We start from the raw sequence: 20258 nt of genomic DNA, 5'->3' as shown, positions 1-20258 counted from the left end.
ATTTTTTTTATTTAACAATGTATTGATTATAAATTGAGTTTTATAAGTTTTTTATTTGTTTTTTAGGTGGTTATCTCTATCTTATAATCAAGGCTGTCAATTTGACAGATTAACTTAGGATAATTTAGATATTATTTTATTTTTTTAATTTTCTCTTTCAATATTAGGGTGATTAGAAATTGATTTTTATAATTGATTTTGATTTATTTTCTATAAAGTTATTATTTTTTTATAACTTGAATTGTGAATTTGATAGGTTAACCCAAATTAATTCAATATATTATAATTTTAATATTTAAAATATACATCATTTTATATTTTATACATCATTGTATTAATAAAAAATGTTATATTTTTAATTTGGGATTGAAAAAAAAACACTTCACGAATATTACGTTAAAAAAATTTGAAATGACTGACAGCTACATTGATGAACGATGTAGTTTTGACCTCAATATTAAACGAATCATGAATTTTTAAATAGTGGACATCATACTTTAAATCTATCCTCATCTTCTTCTTCTCGCTGTTTTTGTTTTTTTTTTTTGCTCTTTAAAATGTTGCAGTGTTAACCGTTGTAATTTGTGAAGAACTTTTCAATAAATAAATGTGAAAATAAATCACTCAATCATGAGGTTTAAGTATTTTTAGATTTAATTCAGATTCAGCCATCAAATCAAAACATCGACAATCCTTCTGACCCATGGCCTCCAAAAATTCTAGAACCCAAACTATCTGACAACATCAGAAAAAATGAATGGCAACTGATAGGGAGTGCTAATAAACGTTATCCCATATAAAAAATATATAAAAATACAAAATAATATAAAGTTGAGAATACATCACCCACTAAAAATATTTTGAATATAATTTAGTCTCAGCTTTTAATATAATTTAGAGTGATGTTAATAAACTGCTGGCGACGAGACAATCTTGAAATCCTAAAATGTTTTTGAGGATATCTTGGAAAAAAGAAAAGAAAAACCACAACCTTTACCATGTCTTTGCATTTGTCCTTATCTCTTTTAGAATTTTAAGCTATATAGATAATTGAAATGTTTCTATATTTTTTGTATTTTAAAAATATTTTTTTAAATTTTTATTTTTTATTTTAAATTAATAATTTGTTATATTTTCAGTTTGTTTTAATATATTAATATTAAAAATAAAAATAAAAATATTATTTTAATATATTAACGTGACAATTCAAACATGACAAAATCGGATGGTGACTAGGTCTTTTGAAGTCAAACAAATTGATATTTTCTCTTTTCCAAACGGCACTGTAGCGAGCCAAGATCAGTGGAAGAGAACATCTTGAACAGTTTTGTGATTTGAACTAAAAAAGTTTAATGATAATCATGATTCTGGGGTTTGTCTTTGCCCTTTCCTCTCCCTACTTGTTGTGTTTTACCGATTCTTTTAAACATAGGAAATCCCAAATTACAAGACGAGCTATTATTTTCTGTAAAATAGGATGTCCTTTCAGTATTTTAGGGTTTAGATAGGAGTGGTCCTTTTGTCCCTATCGTCCTTACACACAGCAACTCTCCTCGGTTTGTGAGCTTGTCATATGACATAATGTCGTGCACATGTATGATACGGTCGGCCCTCCCTTTTCTTTCCGTCCTTAATTTCGCCGGGATAGTTTTGTTTTGTTTTTCTGCCTGAGGAACTGTATATTAACGTGGGCTGCAGTTTTTATATTCGTTTAATTCATCGAACTACTAAATTTAATAAATTGAACGTATTGAATTACTCAAAACACCCAATTGCAGTCTTTCTGTCTATTAATTTTGGAAGGCGTGTCCCATTTTAATCCCCACCAAATCTCTTATTAACTGGAGTAATGAAGCTTCACCGGTGAATTAGGGTTTTACATGTCCAGGCCGCAAGGCCAGAATTCAATCAATTGAGAAGACGAGTCATATATTTTTTTTTAATTAACATGAATTTTCAGGTTATTTTATATGTATCTCAATTAACTTTAAAAATTTTAAAATTAATGATTATATAAATTTTTAATAATTTAAAAAAAATTCAAACTCATAATTATAAAAAAATAAACTCAAGATCTTATTACTATTTTTCCTTTGGAGGAGTGTCTTGACTTTACAAAGAAGAGGTCTAATTTGAACGAATTTGGTGGATGATGTGTTGTTATGAACATCCAATTAATTCGTAAATATCCTTTAATTTGAATGGATTTGATGGATGATGTGTTGTTAAGAACATCCAATTAATTCGTAAATATTCTTTAATTTGAATGGATTTGGTGGATGATGTGTTGTTATGAACATCCAATTAACTCGTAAATATTCTCTATTATTGGATAAAAATAAGTGACATGGAAAAAGAAATATAATTGAATTCTTTAAATACGATTTGGAAAATATTGCTGTAGAATTTTCATTACATTGAACCGAGGAAAACGGAGGAAGAAATACCAAATAGCACGCCGAGCATCGGGTCGCAGCAGACAGGAACAAAAGAATATGGACGCCAATTTTCTTCTTGGGCCGTGGCCCCTCCCTCTAGGGTTAATTTAAATTGATCCATTTATTTTTGTTTTTCTAAGAAAAGGATTATAAAAACTAGAGCCCAATTTTAAATTCATCTTCGTCACTGAATCAAACACAAAAATCAAAGACTATCTCAAACTCATCTTCCTCCTCCGTGATCCATATCGCTACCACCATCCTTTCCCTTCTCTTTATTGCCAACTCTATAATCTCCCTTCGCAACGCCACCGTATGGATTGCATCTGTATACTCTCCAGAAATTTGAAACGTACCAATTTAATGTTGTGGAGGTTGAATGGTTGACAAAGTTTTCAGTTCCACTGATCACACCACGCCATAAAGCTAAAAGAGAGTTGATATATATATATATATATATATATAGAACAATCTAATTTCATATTTTTTTTTTTAAAAAATTGAAACTTAAATCAAGCTAAAAATTGAGAAGCCTAATCCGTGATCGAAATCTTAGGCTGGATTAGAAGTTGGGTTGGATCATATAACTATGTTCAGAATTAAAACTTAATGGATGCTAGTGTGTTATTTCTTCCTTATTAAAAGCCCATTTAAAGCCGAAGGGCCTAAATCCCGAAATATTCAAGGCCGTCAAACAAGCTGTCAATGAAAGATCCGTTAATTATTTATTTTTTCCGATTTCCATCACCAAACCGCAAGGTGTTAGCCAACCATTATGTTAGATTTATCTATTTTAGCTATTAAATATTATATGAAAATCGTGTCTTTCCTTAAGAGTTGTCAAAAAATAAAAAAAAAGTCATAAAAGAGCTACATATTAATTTCTTGGTATTGTTTTATGATACATTTTTATATGATTAAGCTTGATTTCTTGATAATTTCTTTTCACCAAATTTTGGTATCATTTACATTTTGTAAATAAATATGTACAACATAAATGCTATTTTATATAAAAAAAAATTGGAATGAAATTGCGAGGGGTGCAAAAAAAATAAATTTCTAATTGAAATGAGAAAAAATTTATTCAAAAGATACTGAAAAAATTATATGAAGTTATTCATAGGTTAACGATCTATCGCCCTCAAAATGACTTTCTTGTATTGGGGTGTTCCAGTTTGATCGCAATCATTATATCATGTTACATAAAATATGTGAATTGGTTTTTCAATGGTCCCTCAAAGCAAATCTTAGGATAATTTATATTAATGTGTATGATTATCTAGGTAGTGTTTAATTAGTAGTCTAGGGTAAAAGAGACAGAAACAATAAAAACAAATGAAATAAGGCATAAAAAAAATATATAAAAAATATATTTGATAATAATATACAAGATAAACTAGCTCTATTCACATCCTTTATGGTTATAATGGACAAAACAAAAAAAAATATAAAAATTTTATTTTATCTTTAATATATATTGTTGTCAAACTCACATGTTTTAAAAAATAATTAGATATTATTTTTTGTAACTTTATTTTATATTGAGTGTGGAAATTAATAATATTATAATAATTTTAGTTATAAAACTAGAACTGACTTGACTGGTTGACTCAGGCTTGAACTTGTTCGAGTTTAAAAAAAATAGAAAAAGAATTGATTCGATTTGACCTATTCAAAAACCCAGGTCAATTCGAGATAAAACACAGGTTAAAAACTTGAATCGTGACATGAATCGTGTCTTGGGTAGATTCTCGAGTTGGATTTTAAAATTATATTAACAACCTTTTTTATCCATATGTTGCCTTGACTAATTTTATGCTGAACCTCTTGATTAGTACTTAAAAGTGCATTGGTCCCTCAAAGCAAATCTTAGGATAATTTATATTAATGTGTATGATTATCTAGGTAGTGTTTAATTAGTAGTCTAGGGTAAAAGAGACAGAAACAATAAAAACAAATGAAATAAGGCATAAAAAAAATATATAAAAAATATATTTGATAATAATATACAAGATAAACTAGCTCTATTCACATCCTTTATGGTTATAGTGGACAAAACAAAAAAAAATATAAAAAGTTTATTTTATCTTTAATATATATTGTTGTCAAACTCACATGTTTTAAAAAATAATTAGATATTATTTTTTGTAACTTTATTTTATATTGAGTGTGGAAATTAATAATATTATAATAATTTTAGTTATAAAACTAGAACTGACTTGACTGGTTGACTCAGGCTTGAACTTGTTCGAGTTTAAAAAAAATAGAAAAAGAATTGATTCGATTTGACCTATTCAAAAACCCAGGTCAATTCGAGATAAAACACAGGTTAAAAACTTGAATTGTGACATGAATCGTGACATGAATCGTGTCTTGGATAAATTCTCGAGTTGGATTTTAAAATTATATTAACAACCTTTTTTATCCATATGTTGCCTTGAGTAATTTTATGCTGAACCTCTCGACCCGTGACCTGGGTCATGCCCTGGTCGACCCCTAAGTTAGATTTTAAAATTATGATAATAACAGTTTTTATCCTAACATTAACTTGAGTCAATCCAGGTTAACAGTCTTGATCTGTTTCCAGGACCTTGCCCTGAGTTTACCTTCGAATTAAGTTTTTACATTATGATAATAATTATTTTTATTTTATATTGATCCGAGTCAACTCAATCTGACCATTCTAATATATGAATCGAGCCTTACCTCAAATCAACCCTTGTATCAAGTTTTAAAATTATGATAAAAATTATTTTTGCTCTTATGTTGACTCAGGTCAACAATCAACTCCACTCGTGATCCGGGCTTTGCTCCATATCAACCATTAAGTTGAGTTTTAAAATTATAATTATAATTATTTTTATTTTTATATATATACAGGGGATATTTTTGAAATTAAGAGTTTTTTACAAGGACATTTTAGAAATAAAAAATAAAAAATATTTTCTCCAGGGACATGTCTTTTATGTACCTCCTATTTTGAAAGCATAAAAATACATTCAAAAAATGTTTTAAAGATAGATTTATTTTAGTCTCTGTTTGTTTCTTCAGCTAAATAATTTTTTTTTTTACTATTTGTCTCTATCTTTTCTGTTTCAGAATAATAACCAATCACTTCCTTATATCTATAATTAATTTTTTTTCCTTAACTATAAGTTATAACTTAAGACTACACCATGTATTAATAGTTGAATAAAGCATAGAAGAACAAAATAAATAAATAAATATATAAAGAAACACAAACTAATTAAAGCTAGATTTTTTTAGGGGTATATAAATGTATTAATTGCTTTTCAAAGTGTTTTTTACTTGAAAATGTATTAAAATAATATATATATTTTAATTTTTAAAAACTTATTTTTAATATTAGCATATCAAAACGATTTAAAGACATAATAGTTGAATAAAACATAGAAGAACAAAAAACATAAATAAATATATAAAGAAACACAAACTAATTAAAACTAGATTTTTTTAGGGGGTATATAAATGTATTAATTGTTTTTCAAAGTGTTTTTTACTTGAAAATATATTAAAATAATATATATTTTTTAATTTTTAAAAATTTATTTTTAATATTAGCCTATCAAAACGATTAAAAACATAATATTTTTTTAAAAAAACATTATCAAATTTTTTAAAAACTCCAGTTGATACGCTATCCCAAACATACACATAATGGTTTGAAATTTATTAACTTAGTGATTTATTTACTCGTTTCAGTCACCAAATCATTAATTTGAATAATTGATGTAGTTTTTTTTTTTTTTTTTTAAAAAAAGAGTGTTCATAGGTTACCATGTTTTTTAAGAAAATTTGAAAGTGCATCCTTTGAAAAAATCCTTATTTTTTGTCAACTAAACTCCTAATTTGATATTCTATACATTTGAATTAATCTTATAAAGATTGTGTATGTGTATATATATACTAAAATTAAAAAACAATATATCATTGACTTATGTTATGCGGTAGGTCAGATAAAAAAATTTTATGAAAAAAAATATTCAAGCATTACTAATGTATTTTCTAATTAAAAAATAAATAAATTATAAACTCAAAACATAATGCATGTTAGACAATATATTTTTAAAATATTGATATGGTGACATATTTAATGTTATTTTTTTTTAAATATTAAGATGACGATATATTGGATCCATCCAAGTTAACTTAACAAATTTACAATATAGATCACAAGACTGTGATAACTTTATAGAAAGCAAATAAGAAAATTTATGAAGACTAATTTTTAATTAACTATATGTTGAATGATGAAATTAAAAAAACAAAAAAAACTATCTGAATCAATTTGGGTTAATCTTCCATACACGCAATTAGAGTAATGAGATCAGGATAACTCCATATAAAATAAAATAAAATATAAAATCTAATTTTCAATCAATCAAATATTAAAGTATAAAATAAAAAAATCAATTAAAAAAGAATTAGAAGTTTTTGTTCGAGATTTGTTATATTTATCTATTTAATTTATAATTATTTTTTTTATTTAGATTATACCTCTATAAGATATTTTTTCTAGTTTATTTATGACTTTTATTGTTTTTTTTTTATTTTCAAGTTTTCTAATTTGTTTTGTTTGGATTTTGAGTTTATTTAAAGATTTGTATACCTTCTAGTAAGGAAGATTAAAAAATAAATATTTAGTGATAAAATTACGTGCTAAGATTTTCTTGTAATCTTTTTTTTATTTGATATTATTATGCTTAATATCTTTCATGTGTTGTTTTCGGTTACTTCAATTAATATTAGAGCCAACAATCCAAGTTATTTGCTTGCCAAATAACAAAAAAAAAAAAGATATTACAAAAAAGATAAAGTAAAAATAGAGTTTTTGTTAACATATGAGTATTTTTTAAAAATTATCTAATTAATTAATAATAATATAGGTAACCCTATCATATTCCGATGTTTGCTTACCCTTTTTGCACACCATTTCATTTTCAAGTAAAGCTATACAAACATCCAAACAAAAGATACCGAAAACATCTTACATAAAGAGAAAGCAATTAACTTTGTTTGTTTGCAGACCTTTCAAGGCTATAATATCATATCTTTTATGTGGCAATTCCATCTATCATCAAGGCTACATCAATTCATATTAATTTTTTTTCTTATCATTTGTTTGTTTGCAGACCTTTCTTTAAGTCTTAAGTTTTTAGTTATTCCTTTATGAAGAGATTTATATAGAGTATTGCACTGAGGAATGAAATTTTTTATATAAGAATTGCAATATCTAGACTATATAATAATCAAATTACTTGTTGAATTGAATTCACATTATAAGCAAATTTGAATTCAATTGATAACTCCTTATAACTATTATGTTTGGAATAAAATATTAAATTATAAAATTAAATTATAATTTTTGGAATACCATTGGAATTGAATTAATAATCTTGACTATTTAGCCTTTAATTTAGAAATCTTTTTTGTTATAAAAATCATTTCTTTTTGTTATAAGAATTCTTATATTTATTTAAAATGACATAAAATATAGGCCTTTTAAATTAACCTATCTCATATTAATTGTTTATTAAATATTTGCTGAAAAATATCAAAAAAGATATATTTGTTAAAAAATTTTTTTTGATTAAAATTCTTTCATTGAAATGTCAAGAAAAAAAAGTTCTAGAAATATTCCAATAAAAATTCAAATATTTTACTTAAATCAGACTCAAATAAAATAAATATTAAAGCAACATAAATTACATTACAAATAAACAATTTAATGACCGACATAATCTTGATAATGTTAATAAGTAAAAAAAATACAATAATTCTTAATTCTAATAACTCAAAAGATATCACCTACAAATCATAAGGCTAGAAAAACCAAAAAAATAAAAATAAAAAAAGAAAAGGAAATATGTAGACAAAAACCAAAAAACCAAAAAAAAAAAACCAAAAGAAAAGAAAAAAAAGAAAAGATTATTAACATATTTAATAAGAAATAAAAATATCTAGATAAGGTTGGAAGGCCATAGAGAAAGAAAAGATGCTAAGCTGGAATGGATTTTTAAGAGAAAAAAAAGATAAAAGAGAGAGACAGAGCAAAAATAGAATTTGCGTTATTATGTTTGTATTTTTAAAATATTATTTTCAATGTTAATTTCAAGAAATATTATTATAAAAAATAAAAAAGTTCTCCCATATGATTTACCTTTTTATTTTTTAATAAATTAATTTTTATTTAAAATTCAAATTAATACCTAACAAATACTCAAAATAAAAATTCATTTAACCCTATAAATTAAATTAAATTTATGAGGGGTTCCTATCATAGTTATTAAATCCGGACCAGCTTAACAGGTTCACCTGAGACCCTGTCAATTAGATAGCTAGACCGGTTTGGGTAAAATAAAATATCGAGATGAACAAATACTTAACTGACTCTACAAAACCTAGTAAAGATTTTTTTTTTCAAATGTATTTTTTTTCCTAACCATAAACCTCTTATATATATATAAAAGTTTGTTATTAATTCTTTTAAAAATAAATTATATAAATACTATAATAATATTTTATTTATATATAAAAGTTCGTTATTAATCCTTTTAAAAATAAATTATATAAATATTATAATAATATTTTATTTTTTCAATGTAAAATTTAAAATCTCTTAATATATGTGTATATATTTTATGTTCATAAAAAAATTTATTTTTTTAATATAAAATTTAAATCTGTTTAACATATATATTTTATGTTTATAAAAAAAAATTATGTTATTTCAATGTTTATTTTTTTAATATAAAATTTGAATCCGTTTAACATATATATTTTATGTTTATAAAAAAAAATTATGTTATTTTAATATAGTATAAACAATTCTTTTAATTTAAATACTTCAACTTAAAAGAATATCATACTAACATGATATTTTTTCCATATAAGATAAAAAAATTCTATTTATTTTAAATCTTAATAATATGTATAATTTATATTTATATAAATTATTTTTTATTTTTTTATATTTTAAAATTAATTTAAATTGATCTTAGTTAATTTAGTAAGCTTACGTAACCCAAAACGGACCCTTCTCCACATCAATCTCTTAATCAGGTCTCATAACTACCAGAGGAACTATAGTTGGTTTGCACTTTTTAAGAAAGAGAGAACATTTCAAACGACCTTGCTCATCTCTCTCTCTCTCTCCCCCCGCCTGTCTCCAAGTATGGATTTAAAGATAGCCTTAAAAAACATCTCAACGCTGTGCTTCCTTTTGTTGTGGTCGGTGCAAGAAACAACCTGTTTCATCAAGAAACATAAGCTGATAGAATTCCAAGCAAAGCTTCAAGAAATGGTGGCCTCAAGCAGTCCCATTCCACCAACTTCCCCAGCAGTCTCACAAACTAAACAGGTAGGAAGTCATTTCCCCCTCCAATTATATGTATAACTGGACAGTACAGCACTATTTTTTGTATATTTAGATATTCTTGTGTTTTTGACACACACACACACACACGTCGATGCATTTTTATTGATGTATATATGGATGCTCATTTTTAAGAGTGGGAGAGTGTTTTATCCAATTGGCTATGGAGCGGATCCAACTGGGGTTCAAGACAGCAGAGATGCCATATTAAATGCTTTGAATGATGCCTTTCAAGTGCAAAATGGGCTTCAGTTGCTCCCTGGTGTGAATGACTTGGGTGGTGTTGTAATTGATTTGCAAGGTGGAAACTACAAGATCAGCATGCCCCTCAGATTTCCTGCTTCTGGTGGAGGCAACGTTGTGGTTAGACTAATTTGCTTTTCCTTTCTCTGAATATACACATGCCATATGCTATCAATAATACAAGGTGTTTATTTAATTCATTACAACGTACTTAAATCCTTTAGGGCATATATTTCTTTTCTCTATTCACTTTTTCATGTGCAACCGTAATTATATGTTCTTGGACTTTTACAGTGGTCGGAACGGTAGACCTTGGAAAGAAACTTGAACATATTGAGGCAACTTTTGCATCCTTGCATGTGGGTCTGTGCCACATTACGATTTTGCAGTTTTCTGCATGAGAAGCATTAAATAAGACAGCTCTTGTGCTGCATAATTTTTAATTTTATTAATCCTTCCAATATCTCATCCTCTATAAATGCTTCCAATGTAATCCGAGTGTACACTTCAACAAAAGGCACTGCTATATGCAGAGCAGTGGTTGGGTTGGGTAGAAATTTTCAATGTAGAAATAAATGAACTTAAAAAAATTGGTTACTGCCTTTTCTATTGAATCACCGAAATTTTGGTCATAATTTTCATCCATTCTAAAACACCAGACAAAAAAGATTTGCTTTTTATATATATATATATATAATTATGATCATAATTTTAATTGATGTTTTTTTAGGGGAGGGGGGATTTTAGTTTCGTTTTTGTTTAGCAATTAGTAAATAGTTTTCTCACATGGAGAATAAATATGAATTGGCTTTAAATCCCAAAAGATACTGCAGGAACCATAGCCACTCATCATCGACATTAAACCTTCCAAGGTTGCAATACTTATTGGAGCTCCTCATTGAGGTTATGGTCACTCTGCGGGCGCCTGATTATCATAGCACTTAAGAACATGTTTTAATATTCATTTATGCTTTCCACTTTCTCATCCACAAGCATTCTGAGATATGTTGGTGTGCTCAAATTGTTAGGTAAAAGGAGGAACGTTGCGAGCATCGGACATATTTCCTGGCGATCGGCATCTCATAGAAGTATGGTCACAGAATTCTCAAGTACTTGATAAAAGAAACAAGGTACATGATCCAAATGGTTTCTCTGCTGGAAAATTACAAAATGGCGCCATACTCTATGAGGACATCACCTTCCGTGACATCCTTTTCGATTCGGGATTTAGAGGAGGAGGGATTTTCGTTGTCAATTCAGCCAGAATTCGAATTAACAATTGCTTCTTTTTACACTTCACAACAGAAGGAATTTTAGTCCAAGGAGGCCATGAGACCTTCATATCTAGCTGCTTCCTAGGACAACATTCCACAGTTGGAGGGGATCCAGGTGAGAGAAATTTTTCAGGCACCGCAATTGACCTTGGGAGTAATGATAATGCAATCACAGATGTTGCTCTGTTTTCAGCAGCCATTGGCGTGTTATTAAGGGGTCAGGCTAACATTCTCACAGGGATACACTGCTATAACAAGGCATCCGGCTTTGGTGGTGTAGGAATTATGGTGAAATTAGACGCATCGCTGACTAGGATAGATAATTGTTACTTGGATTATAATTCCATAGTCATGGAAGACCCTGTTCAGGTTCATGTTACTAACGGGCTATTCTTGGGAGAGGGCAATATAGTTTTAAAAGCGATCAATGGCAAAATTTCTGGAGTAAATATTGTGAATAATATGTTCAACGCAGACCCTAAAGGTTCGACTCCTATTGTAGGATTAGATGGGACATTTACTAGTATTGATCAAGTGCTCATTGATCAGAATGATGTAGTGAGTGGCATGAAATACAAATCAACAGTGGGGAAGCTAACAGTGGCCGGAAATGCAACGAAATGGGTCTCAGATTTTTCTTCGGTTTTGTTATTTCCTAACCAGATTAATCATTTTCAGTACTCATTTTACATTCACGGAATGCCTAATGGGTTCCCCATTCATGCAATAACAAATGTTTCAAATAATGTAGTTGTCGTGGAAAGTGACAAATTGGTCAATGCTGTGGTTTCTGTGATTGTTGATCAATGTAATATGGCTGGTGAGAGTAATGTTATGTAAATTTAGTCGTTGCAATTCTCTTAAAATCATCGAAATCATTAATGAGCCTCAGTGGGTGTAAATTAAAGCCTAGAATCATGGGTTGTCTGCTACTCATGCTCTCTCTCTCTCTCTCTCTCTATATATATATATATATATATATATATATATAGACAGACGCAAGCTTTTAGACTTTTACCGTTTGCATCTTCTCTCCCTCGGTCAAAAAATGCTTACTGTATACAAATATAAAATAATAACTACTACTATTTGTTTCAAACTTTAACTTCTAGAAGTTGATGAAAAAACAATTAAAGATAACCAAGAAGCTTCTGATAAAGAAGCAGAAACACATTGCGCAGTCAGCGCATGCTTTCAACTTATACCTCGGTAACTTACAAAGGATCTCTGTTCATGTGTGGTCCTAGTGGTGCAGCATTGCTCTTTTCGTTGTAAGAAAGAAACCTAATTAAACTTAAGGATATTTACAACTAGCATTGCATAGCCTAATCCAATATTTTCCATCCCATCCGTAATAACAGCAATAATGACCATAGCAACAGCGCAAGCAAATCATCATCCAGTAACAATATGGTCATATTAGAAACGACAGATAGATGAACTCGTAGAAGGCTTATCAATACAGAGAAGCAAGTCCAATACAAATCCATTGGTTCCACAAAAAAGGCCAAGAAAATCAGCTCAACCGAACATTTTTCCTTACCCTCTTGCTCACCCATATATATAAATTTGTGCCTTGGTGCTGTAATTTCTTCAAAAACCAGCTACGTACAACAGCTGCACGTATTCTGTAATTTATCACCGAAAATTGTTGTAGATGAAAATAATGAGAGGTTTCTTGGTATTCTGCTTGTTAACCCTATTGCTCGTACAACAAACGAGTTGCTCCATCCAACAAGAAAAGCAACTAGAATTTCAAGAAAAGCTGCAAAAGTTTACCACCTCTTGTCATTCATGTCAAAAGCACAAAACTTCACGCAATAAGGTAGTGAGAGATATTTGACAAGTTCGAGGCTATTGATATAATATTTCAAAAAAAAAAAAACAATGTCAATGATTAATCCCCTAAGAATATACCAACTTCTCCTTTTAATTTTCACTAAATTGAATGATATATATATATATATATATATTTTCTGTTGATGTGTGTTTTTTTGAAGGAGAGAGTATTTTATCCAATTAATACGGGGCGGACCCAACTGGGGAGCGAGACAGCAGTGATGCCATATTGAAAGCTTTAAGCTACGCCTCTCGAGTGCAAAATGAGCTTGAGTTGTTGCCTGGCATCAATGACTTGGCTGGTGTTGTGATTGATTTGCAGGGTGGAAACTACAAAATTAGTAAACCCATTAGGTTTCCAGCTGGTGCAGGCAATATCCTGGTGAGTACTATCCCATCCTGTTCATTCATATCCATATACAGCGATATTTTACATATCGAAGTAGTACTGGCTTGTGAACTGATTAAAAAAAACACTTCCTGATCATTTTTCTCTTTAGACTAAATACATTTCTATGTTTTGAAAATGAAACATCTTTTCATAATGTTTACCTTGAAATTTCTAGTAAAAGAAAGGCTAATAATCGAGCATGTTGACTAATCCATAAGGTACACGCGGGAACTTTGCGGGCATCTGACGATTTTCCAAGTGATCGTTACCTCGTTGAACTGTGGTCACCAACTTCTACGGTAGTTCCCAAACCTTCCAATATCCATCCCGACGGAGGAGAGAAAAAAAATGTTGGTATATACTACGAGGACGTCACCTTTCGGGACATCCTGTTCGATTCAAGCTATCGCGGAGGGGGAATGTTCATCATTGATTCAGCAAGAACTCGCATACATAATTGCTTCTTTATCCACTTCACAACCGAAGGAATTCTAGTCCAAAAGGGCCACGAGACCTTCATATCAAGTTGTTTCCTAGGACAACGTGTTACAATTGGTGGTGATCCAAGAGAAAAAAACTATACCGGAACTGCCATTGATCTTGCAAGTAACGATAATGCAATCACAGATGTTGCCATTTTTTCAGCTGCTATTGGAGTATTAATAAGGGGTCAAGCAAACATTCTTACCGGGGTACACTGCTACAACAAGGCAACTGGGTTCGGTGGCGTAGGGATTTTAGTGAAACCACAAGGATCCTTGACTAGGATGGATAATTGTTACTTGGATTGGACAGCTATAGTCATGGAAGATCCCGTTCAAATTCATGTGACTAATGGTTTCTTCTTGGGAGATGCTAACGTAGTGTTAAAAGCAGCCAAGGGTAAAATGTCCGGGGTAACCATTGTGGATAATATGTTCAAATCGGATGCAAATTCTATGAATCCTATTGTTCAATTAGATGGGAATTTTGCTAGCATTGATCAAGTGGTGATCGATAACAACAATGCCGTAGGTATGACAGTGAAATCAACCGCCGGGAAGTTAACAGTGCCTGGAAATGGGACAAAATGGGTGGCAGACTTTTCATCCATATTAGTATTCCCAGATCGGATTAATCATTTCCAGTACTCTTTCAATTTTCAAGGGGTTCCAGTGGCATTCCCAGCACATGGAGTGACCAGTTTATCAAATAATGTGGTGGTTGTTGTGAGTGACAGAACTGTTAATGGAGTAGTTTCTGTTGCTGTTGATCAGTATAATAGGAAGGGGGAGTAGAGATTGAAATTGTTCTAAATATTTATAATATTCAAATGGTTTTTTTTGTGAATCCACTATATAAATGCATATACAGCTTCTTTAAGATTTGTATTTGATACTCCTTCTGCAATTTTTTTTTTTGTAACGGTTCTATTGCAAATAATTTTTTTCATAACATAAAAAGAAAATATTAAAGTGATGCTAATATTTTTTTAAAAATAAAAAAATACAAGATCTAAATTATAGACTTAACTATATTCAATAAACTTGATTAATGTAATAATATAATTTTAAAAAAACATCATAAATAATGAAAAAAAAGTTAGCAATTAACTATAAAAAATAATAAGTCAGTGCCATACCATGAAAAAGAAGAAAATACTTTTTATTAGAAAGCTACCGGTGCTCCATTATGAATATAGTAGCTTAACCATTAAAAAAAGCTTATCAAAACAATTTAAATATCATTATAAAAGGCTGCTTGATGATACGTACCAAGAGAAATTGCACCTGCAGTTAAAGCAACAATCTAAAAAGTAAACTTATGAGATGAGTATCTTATATGTATATTTAATTAATTAATTTAATATAATTGAAAAATAAAAATTCAAAAAAAAATTAACAAAAAAAAATAAATAAAAAAATTGGAGAAAACTTGAGTCAGTATCAAAATTAGAGAAATAACTTATAGAAAGCGTATTAAAAAAAACAGAGCCTAATTTTTAATAAAAAAATACTTAAGAATTATACTAAAAAAATATAAATTTAAAAAAAAAATTAACTCGAATAAATTTTTTATATCTGGATTTATCTCTCAAACTTATAATCCATAAAATCTTAAACTTAGACTCAATTAAAAAACTTAATTTTTAATAAATATAATATTAAAATATGAAATTAAAAAAATTTAAAAATTAACAAGGAAAAAGAAATAAAAATTAAAATAAGAAGAACAAATTGGTTAAAAAAATTTATGAAAGTTGAAATCATTAAAAAAAAATTAAAATTTAAAAATTATTTTAAATAAAAAAATATCAATTAATAAAATGTGGACCAAATCTAAAGAGAAAATTGAAGAGAGTGAAATTAAAAAAATAATTTAATAAAACAACTTGAATAAAATAAATAAGATTAAATGTGAAGATCTAATAAATTGACGGGATGCTTTTGAAATTTTAAGAGTAAATTTAAAAATCAAGAAAAAAAAAAAAGCACTCATCAAACTAGAGGTTTGTTTGGAAGACGTGCTGCATTGGGAAGGAGGGAAAGTCGAGCCAGGAATCCATCATGTGACCATCTTATGGTTTCTCACACACTGTCCATAGAGTACATAAACAAACTACACGTTGACATATGTGTTGCACGTGTTAGCCAGGTTTATTTTTAATAATATCTATATTAAATCAATTAGAGAGGAGCCCTTCGACTAACTTGCTCATTATATATATAAAAAAGTAATATGAAATACACCACAAATGCGCCCTGTACTTTAGTTATAAAACGTTTGCCTTTAAAGTCAAATAAGTCATTTCAATGTTTTTAATAAAATAAAAACATGATAAAGCCTTTAAAACCTGGCTCACAAAATTTTTCTTTTAAAAATAATTAAATAATTTTATTATGATAAAAAATAATTAAATTTGATATTTTCGTTTATTTTTTTTTGGCATATTAGCTTATATATTTCTTAATTTGTTTTAAAAAGTATAAATAACATCATTTTATTTTTCAATTAAAAAGAAATATGATACTTGAAAACGTATATATAATGCAAGTATTTTCTTCTTTTACATTAGAAAGTGACTTGAAATTCTACCGGGTGAGCAAAGGGACTGGTTTTTACTAGACCAAATTTATAACTCAACTGCTCTAAAATTCAAAAGGAAAAACAATAAAAATAAAAATATTCAGTTCCCAACAGCCACAAGTAATTAATTTCAGTTACTCTTTTTTTATAGAACCAAATTTCAAATAAAAAAAAGGGCATTAAGTAGCATTGAGATTAATGCCAATTTATAAACTACCATGGTAATTATGATCATTCAATGTCTTACGGTAATGACTCACAGTGCTTTGCTATTGTTCTTGCTGTTAAAAACTAGGTTTGTAACAGGTGGGGCATTAGCATTATGAACGAGTAGTAATAATTAATGCAAATAGAAAACTTAGAGCTTCGTCCTCCAACTTGCTTGTTTAATTCTCTCCTTTTCTCTCCCATGTAGATTTCTTTCGTTCTTTCCTTTTACATCTGTTCATGTTTTCTGCTTAACATGGCCAAAGAATTGTACGTTAACTTGTATATCATATTTAGGAGTTTATGTTGGCGGATCTGCCAGCGTAGAATCATTACCACATATGCCCATGACCTCGCTTGAAGTGGCGTAAATTTAAGACAATGGAACCTTTCTCAGCATGCTGTTTTATTGTCTTAATTCTTGTACAAGGTGCGACTTGTTCCATCACACGACAGATCATGACGATAAAATTCCACAAAAAGCTACAAGAAATGGAAGGCTATCAGCCTGTCAATGCCACCTTGTCATTTCCTAAGGCATCCACCACCAAAAAAGTGAGACTTTCTTTCTGTATTACATTGATCGACTTCATATACAAGAAACAAACGTATGTGAATGTGTTTGACATATTGCTTTTTAATAACGTTCGTCGGATGTCATTGAATTGTTAGAATATAGGGAGAGTATTCTATCCAATTGGGTATGGAGCAGATCCAACTGGCGCACAAGAGAGTCGTGATGCCATAATGGATGCTTTATCCGACGCTTTTCGAGTGCAAAATGGGCTAGAATTGCTGCCTGATGTCCATGACTTGGGTGGTGTTGTAATTGACTTGCAAGGTGGAAACTACAAGATCAACAAACCCATAAGGTTTCCTTCTGGTGGAGGCAACATTGTGGTTAGTACTCTTCTACACGTGACTTGATTAATTTCTCTTCAATTATTTCATCGGAACAATGTTTTTCTCTGAAGAAAAAAATATAGTTTGAATTTGAAACGGGAGGAAAGTGGAATAGAGTTATTTAGCCCTGTTTATTTCTATGTTTTAAGTGTTTTTAAAAAAAATTGAATTATTTTTTATTTTTTTATTAACTTTAAATTAATATTTTTAGTGTTTTTAAATTATTTTGATGTGTTGATTTTAAAAATAATTTTAAAAAAATAAAAAAATATTGTTGGTATTTATTTCGACACGAAAAACTATTTAAAAAGTAACGATAATTACAATTTCAAACAAGCGCTTAATCTTTTAACACGAAAAACTATTTAAAAAGTAATGATAATTACAATTTCAAACAAGCTTTTAATATTAAAGCATGAAAACTCTTTGCATTCTAATTAAGACATTGCATATGATTTGTGCAAGGTTTTTTTTTTTCCTGAAGTCTAAACTCTTCTGCCATTTGATATGCCCTTCAGAAGTATTTGTTTCCCTTCGCATAAATTATAATTAAATTTTGGATAATTCATATTAGCATATATATAAATTAAGAGTCTCTAGCCTAAGATATTGATATGAAAAATGCTCTACAATTAGGTGAAAAAAGGGACATTGCGAGCATCGGAAACCTTTCCTGGTGATAGGCATCTTATTGAACTATGGTCACCAAAGTCTAGGATGCATAACAAAAAGGTTTATTATGAAGACATCACCTTCAGGGATATTCTCTTTGATTCAAACTATAGAGGTGGAGGGATTTTCACCATGAATTCAGTCAGAACTCGCATTAATAATTGCTTCTTTATACACTTCACAACACAAGGGATTTTGGTCAAAGAAGGCCACGAGACCTTCATATCAAGCTCCTTCCTTGGACAGCATCCAACAATTGGCGGGGATAAAAATGAGAATAAATTTTCAGGCACTGCCATTGATCTTGAAAGTAATGATAATTCAATCACTGATGTTGTAGTTTTCTCAGCAGCCATTGGTGTTCTATTAAGAGGAGAGGCAAATATTCTGACAGGGGTGCATTGTTACAACAAGGCGAATGTTTTTGGTGGCATAGGAATTAAAGTAAAACCGACTGCATTTTTAACTAGGATAAACAATTGTTACTTAGATTTCACCAACATTGTCATGGAAGACCCAGTTCAAGTTCAAGTCACAAATGGGCTGTTCATTGGAGATGCCTATATAGTTTTACAGTCAATCAATGGCAAAATCTCTGGATTAAACGTTGTGGACAACATGTTTAAAGGGGAAGGCAGAAATTTGAACCCAATAGTGGAATTAGATGGCAATTTCACTAGAATTGATCAAGTGGTGATTGAACGTAACAATGTGAGGAGCATGAGCTTGAAATCAACAGTGGGGAAGCTAACCGTGGCCGGAAATGGAACGAAGTGGGTGGCAGATTTTTCGTCGGTGTTGATATTCCCTAACAAAATTACTAATTTCCAGTATTCGTTCTATGTTGAAGGTGTACCGACTGGGAGTGTAGTGCATGCAGTGACCAATGTATCGAATAACATGGTGGTCGTGGAGAGCAACAAGGTCGTCAACGCAGTTGTTTCTGTGGTGGTTGATCAGAGTAGCATGGCTGAAGAGATCATCTACTAGTAATTATTCAATTTTGCTTTCACTCAACATTGAATAAATATATCACATTTCTGCAATTAACGACGGATAAAGCCATAACTATATGTTCGTATATATTGTTTTCTTTGTACTTTATAGCACCATGTTTTATTTTTATTTTGTTGAACTTTTTTTCCCCATTTTCTACCTTCGATTAAATTATCAAATACTATTTGCATAAAAAAACAACTATGTTTCTGCACATCAGCATATCTAGTTGTATCAAATTTCTGCCTATAAAAAAAAAATGCATAACTAGACAAATTAGAATAGCTAGCTTCAAACTTTAGGGTTATTAAAGGTTCATCTAGTCATTAATTTTAAAGTTTCAGGAAATTAGTTGAAATGTTTATAAATTAAAGAAAAAATGGTAAAGCAATTTTACACCCTGGAATACTCTAGTTCAAGACTACCCTTTTCCCCTCTTGCACATGAAATAAATAAATAATACATAAAATTAGAATGAAAAACACACTATAAGGTTTAAGCCCTTTAAAAAATAAGGTATTTAATCAAGTGTTCAAATTGTTAGATTCATTTTCTATTGCAAAGGAAGATGGTAACTTAATATAAAAACCCTAACATTTGTAAAACAATTCTTTTTGGATGAATTTAGAACCCCTCAAATATTTAAGTTAATAATTTTATTGAGAAAAAAATGTAGTAAATATGCAAAAACATTAAATTTTAAGAATAAAATTGTTTGTTTTTATTTTGATATGCAAATAAGTATTGTAAGAAAATAATATATGTATGTTGAGAATTAATATTATAAACCCCTTACTTGGATAGTTTAAAAAATATTTATATATCATGAATTG

At 29.2% G+C, this 20258-nt stretch overlaps 2 protein-coding genes and 1 pseudogene across 2 annotated transcripts; all 3 read left to right on the top strand.

Moving 5' to 3' along the window:
- Window positions 1-9574: 9574 nt before the first annotated feature.
- LOC105130857 (polygalacturonase QRT3-like) lies at window positions 9575-12279 on the top strand. Its single transcript, XM_011033556.1, has 3 exons — window positions 9575-9819; window positions 9970-10197; window positions 11106-12279. Exons 1-3 carry the CDS (start codon window positions 9634-9636, stop codon window positions 12189-12191), a joined length of 1500 nt encoding a protein of 499 aa, XP_011031858.1. The 5' UTR covers window positions 9575-9633; the 3' UTR covers window positions 12192-12279.
- Window positions 12280-13017: 738 nt separating this feature from the next.
- Window positions 13018-14858, top strand: LOC105130984 (polygalacturonase QRT3-like; annotated as a pseudogene).
- Window positions 14859-17346: 2488 nt separating this feature from the next.
- On the top strand, window positions 17347-19419 carry LOC105130983 (polygalacturonase QRT3-like). The gene is made up of 3 exons (XM_011033732.1): window positions 17347-17409; window positions 17527-17754; window positions 18394-19419. The coding sequence occupies exons 1-3, from the start codon at window positions 17347-17349 to the stop codon at window positions 19417-19419; spliced, it is 1317 nt and encodes a 438-aa protein (XP_011032034.1).
- The last annotated feature ends 839 nt before the right edge of the window (window positions 19420-20258 follow it).

This window comes from Populus euphratica, unplaced genomic scaffold, assembly GCF_000495115.2.
Source record: "Populus euphratica unplaced genomic scaffold, PopEup_1.0 scaffold43.1, whole genome shotgun sequence".
NCBI classification, from domain to species: Eukaryota; Viridiplantae; Streptophyta; class Magnoliopsida; order Malpighiales; family Salicaceae; genus Populus; species Populus euphratica.
The sequence above is the reverse complement of the archived record's forward strand: the minus strand, read 5'-3'. Positions and strand labels throughout refer to the sequence as shown.

Excerpts from the sequence above, each read along its gene's own strand:
- LOC105130983 (XM_011033732.1), top strand. The coding sequence starts at position 17,347 with ATGGAAGGCTATCAGCCTGTCAATGCCACCTTGTCATTTCCTAAGGCA. Across the intron at positions 17,410-17,526 it reads AGGCATCCACCACCAAAAAA|AATATAGGGAGAGTATTCTA; the intron begins GTGAGACTTTCT and ends TTGAATTGTTAG. Across the intron at positions 17,755-18,393 it reads CTGGTGGAGGCAACATTGTG|GTGAAAAAAGGGACATTGCG; the intron begins GTTAGTACTCTT and ends CTCTACAATTAG.
- LOC105130857 (XM_011033556.1), top strand. The coding sequence starts at position 9,634 with ATGGATTTAAAGATAGCCTTAAAAAACATCTCAACGCTGTGCTTCCTT. Across the intron at positions 9,820-9,969 it reads CAGTCTCACAAACTAAACAG|AGTGGGAGAGTGTTTTATCC; the intron begins GTAGGAAGTCAT and ends CTCATTTTTAAG. Across the intron at positions 10,198-11,105 it reads CTGGTGGAGGCAACGTTGTG|GTAAAAGGAGGAACGTTGCG; the intron begins GTTAGACTAATT and ends TCAAATTGTTAG.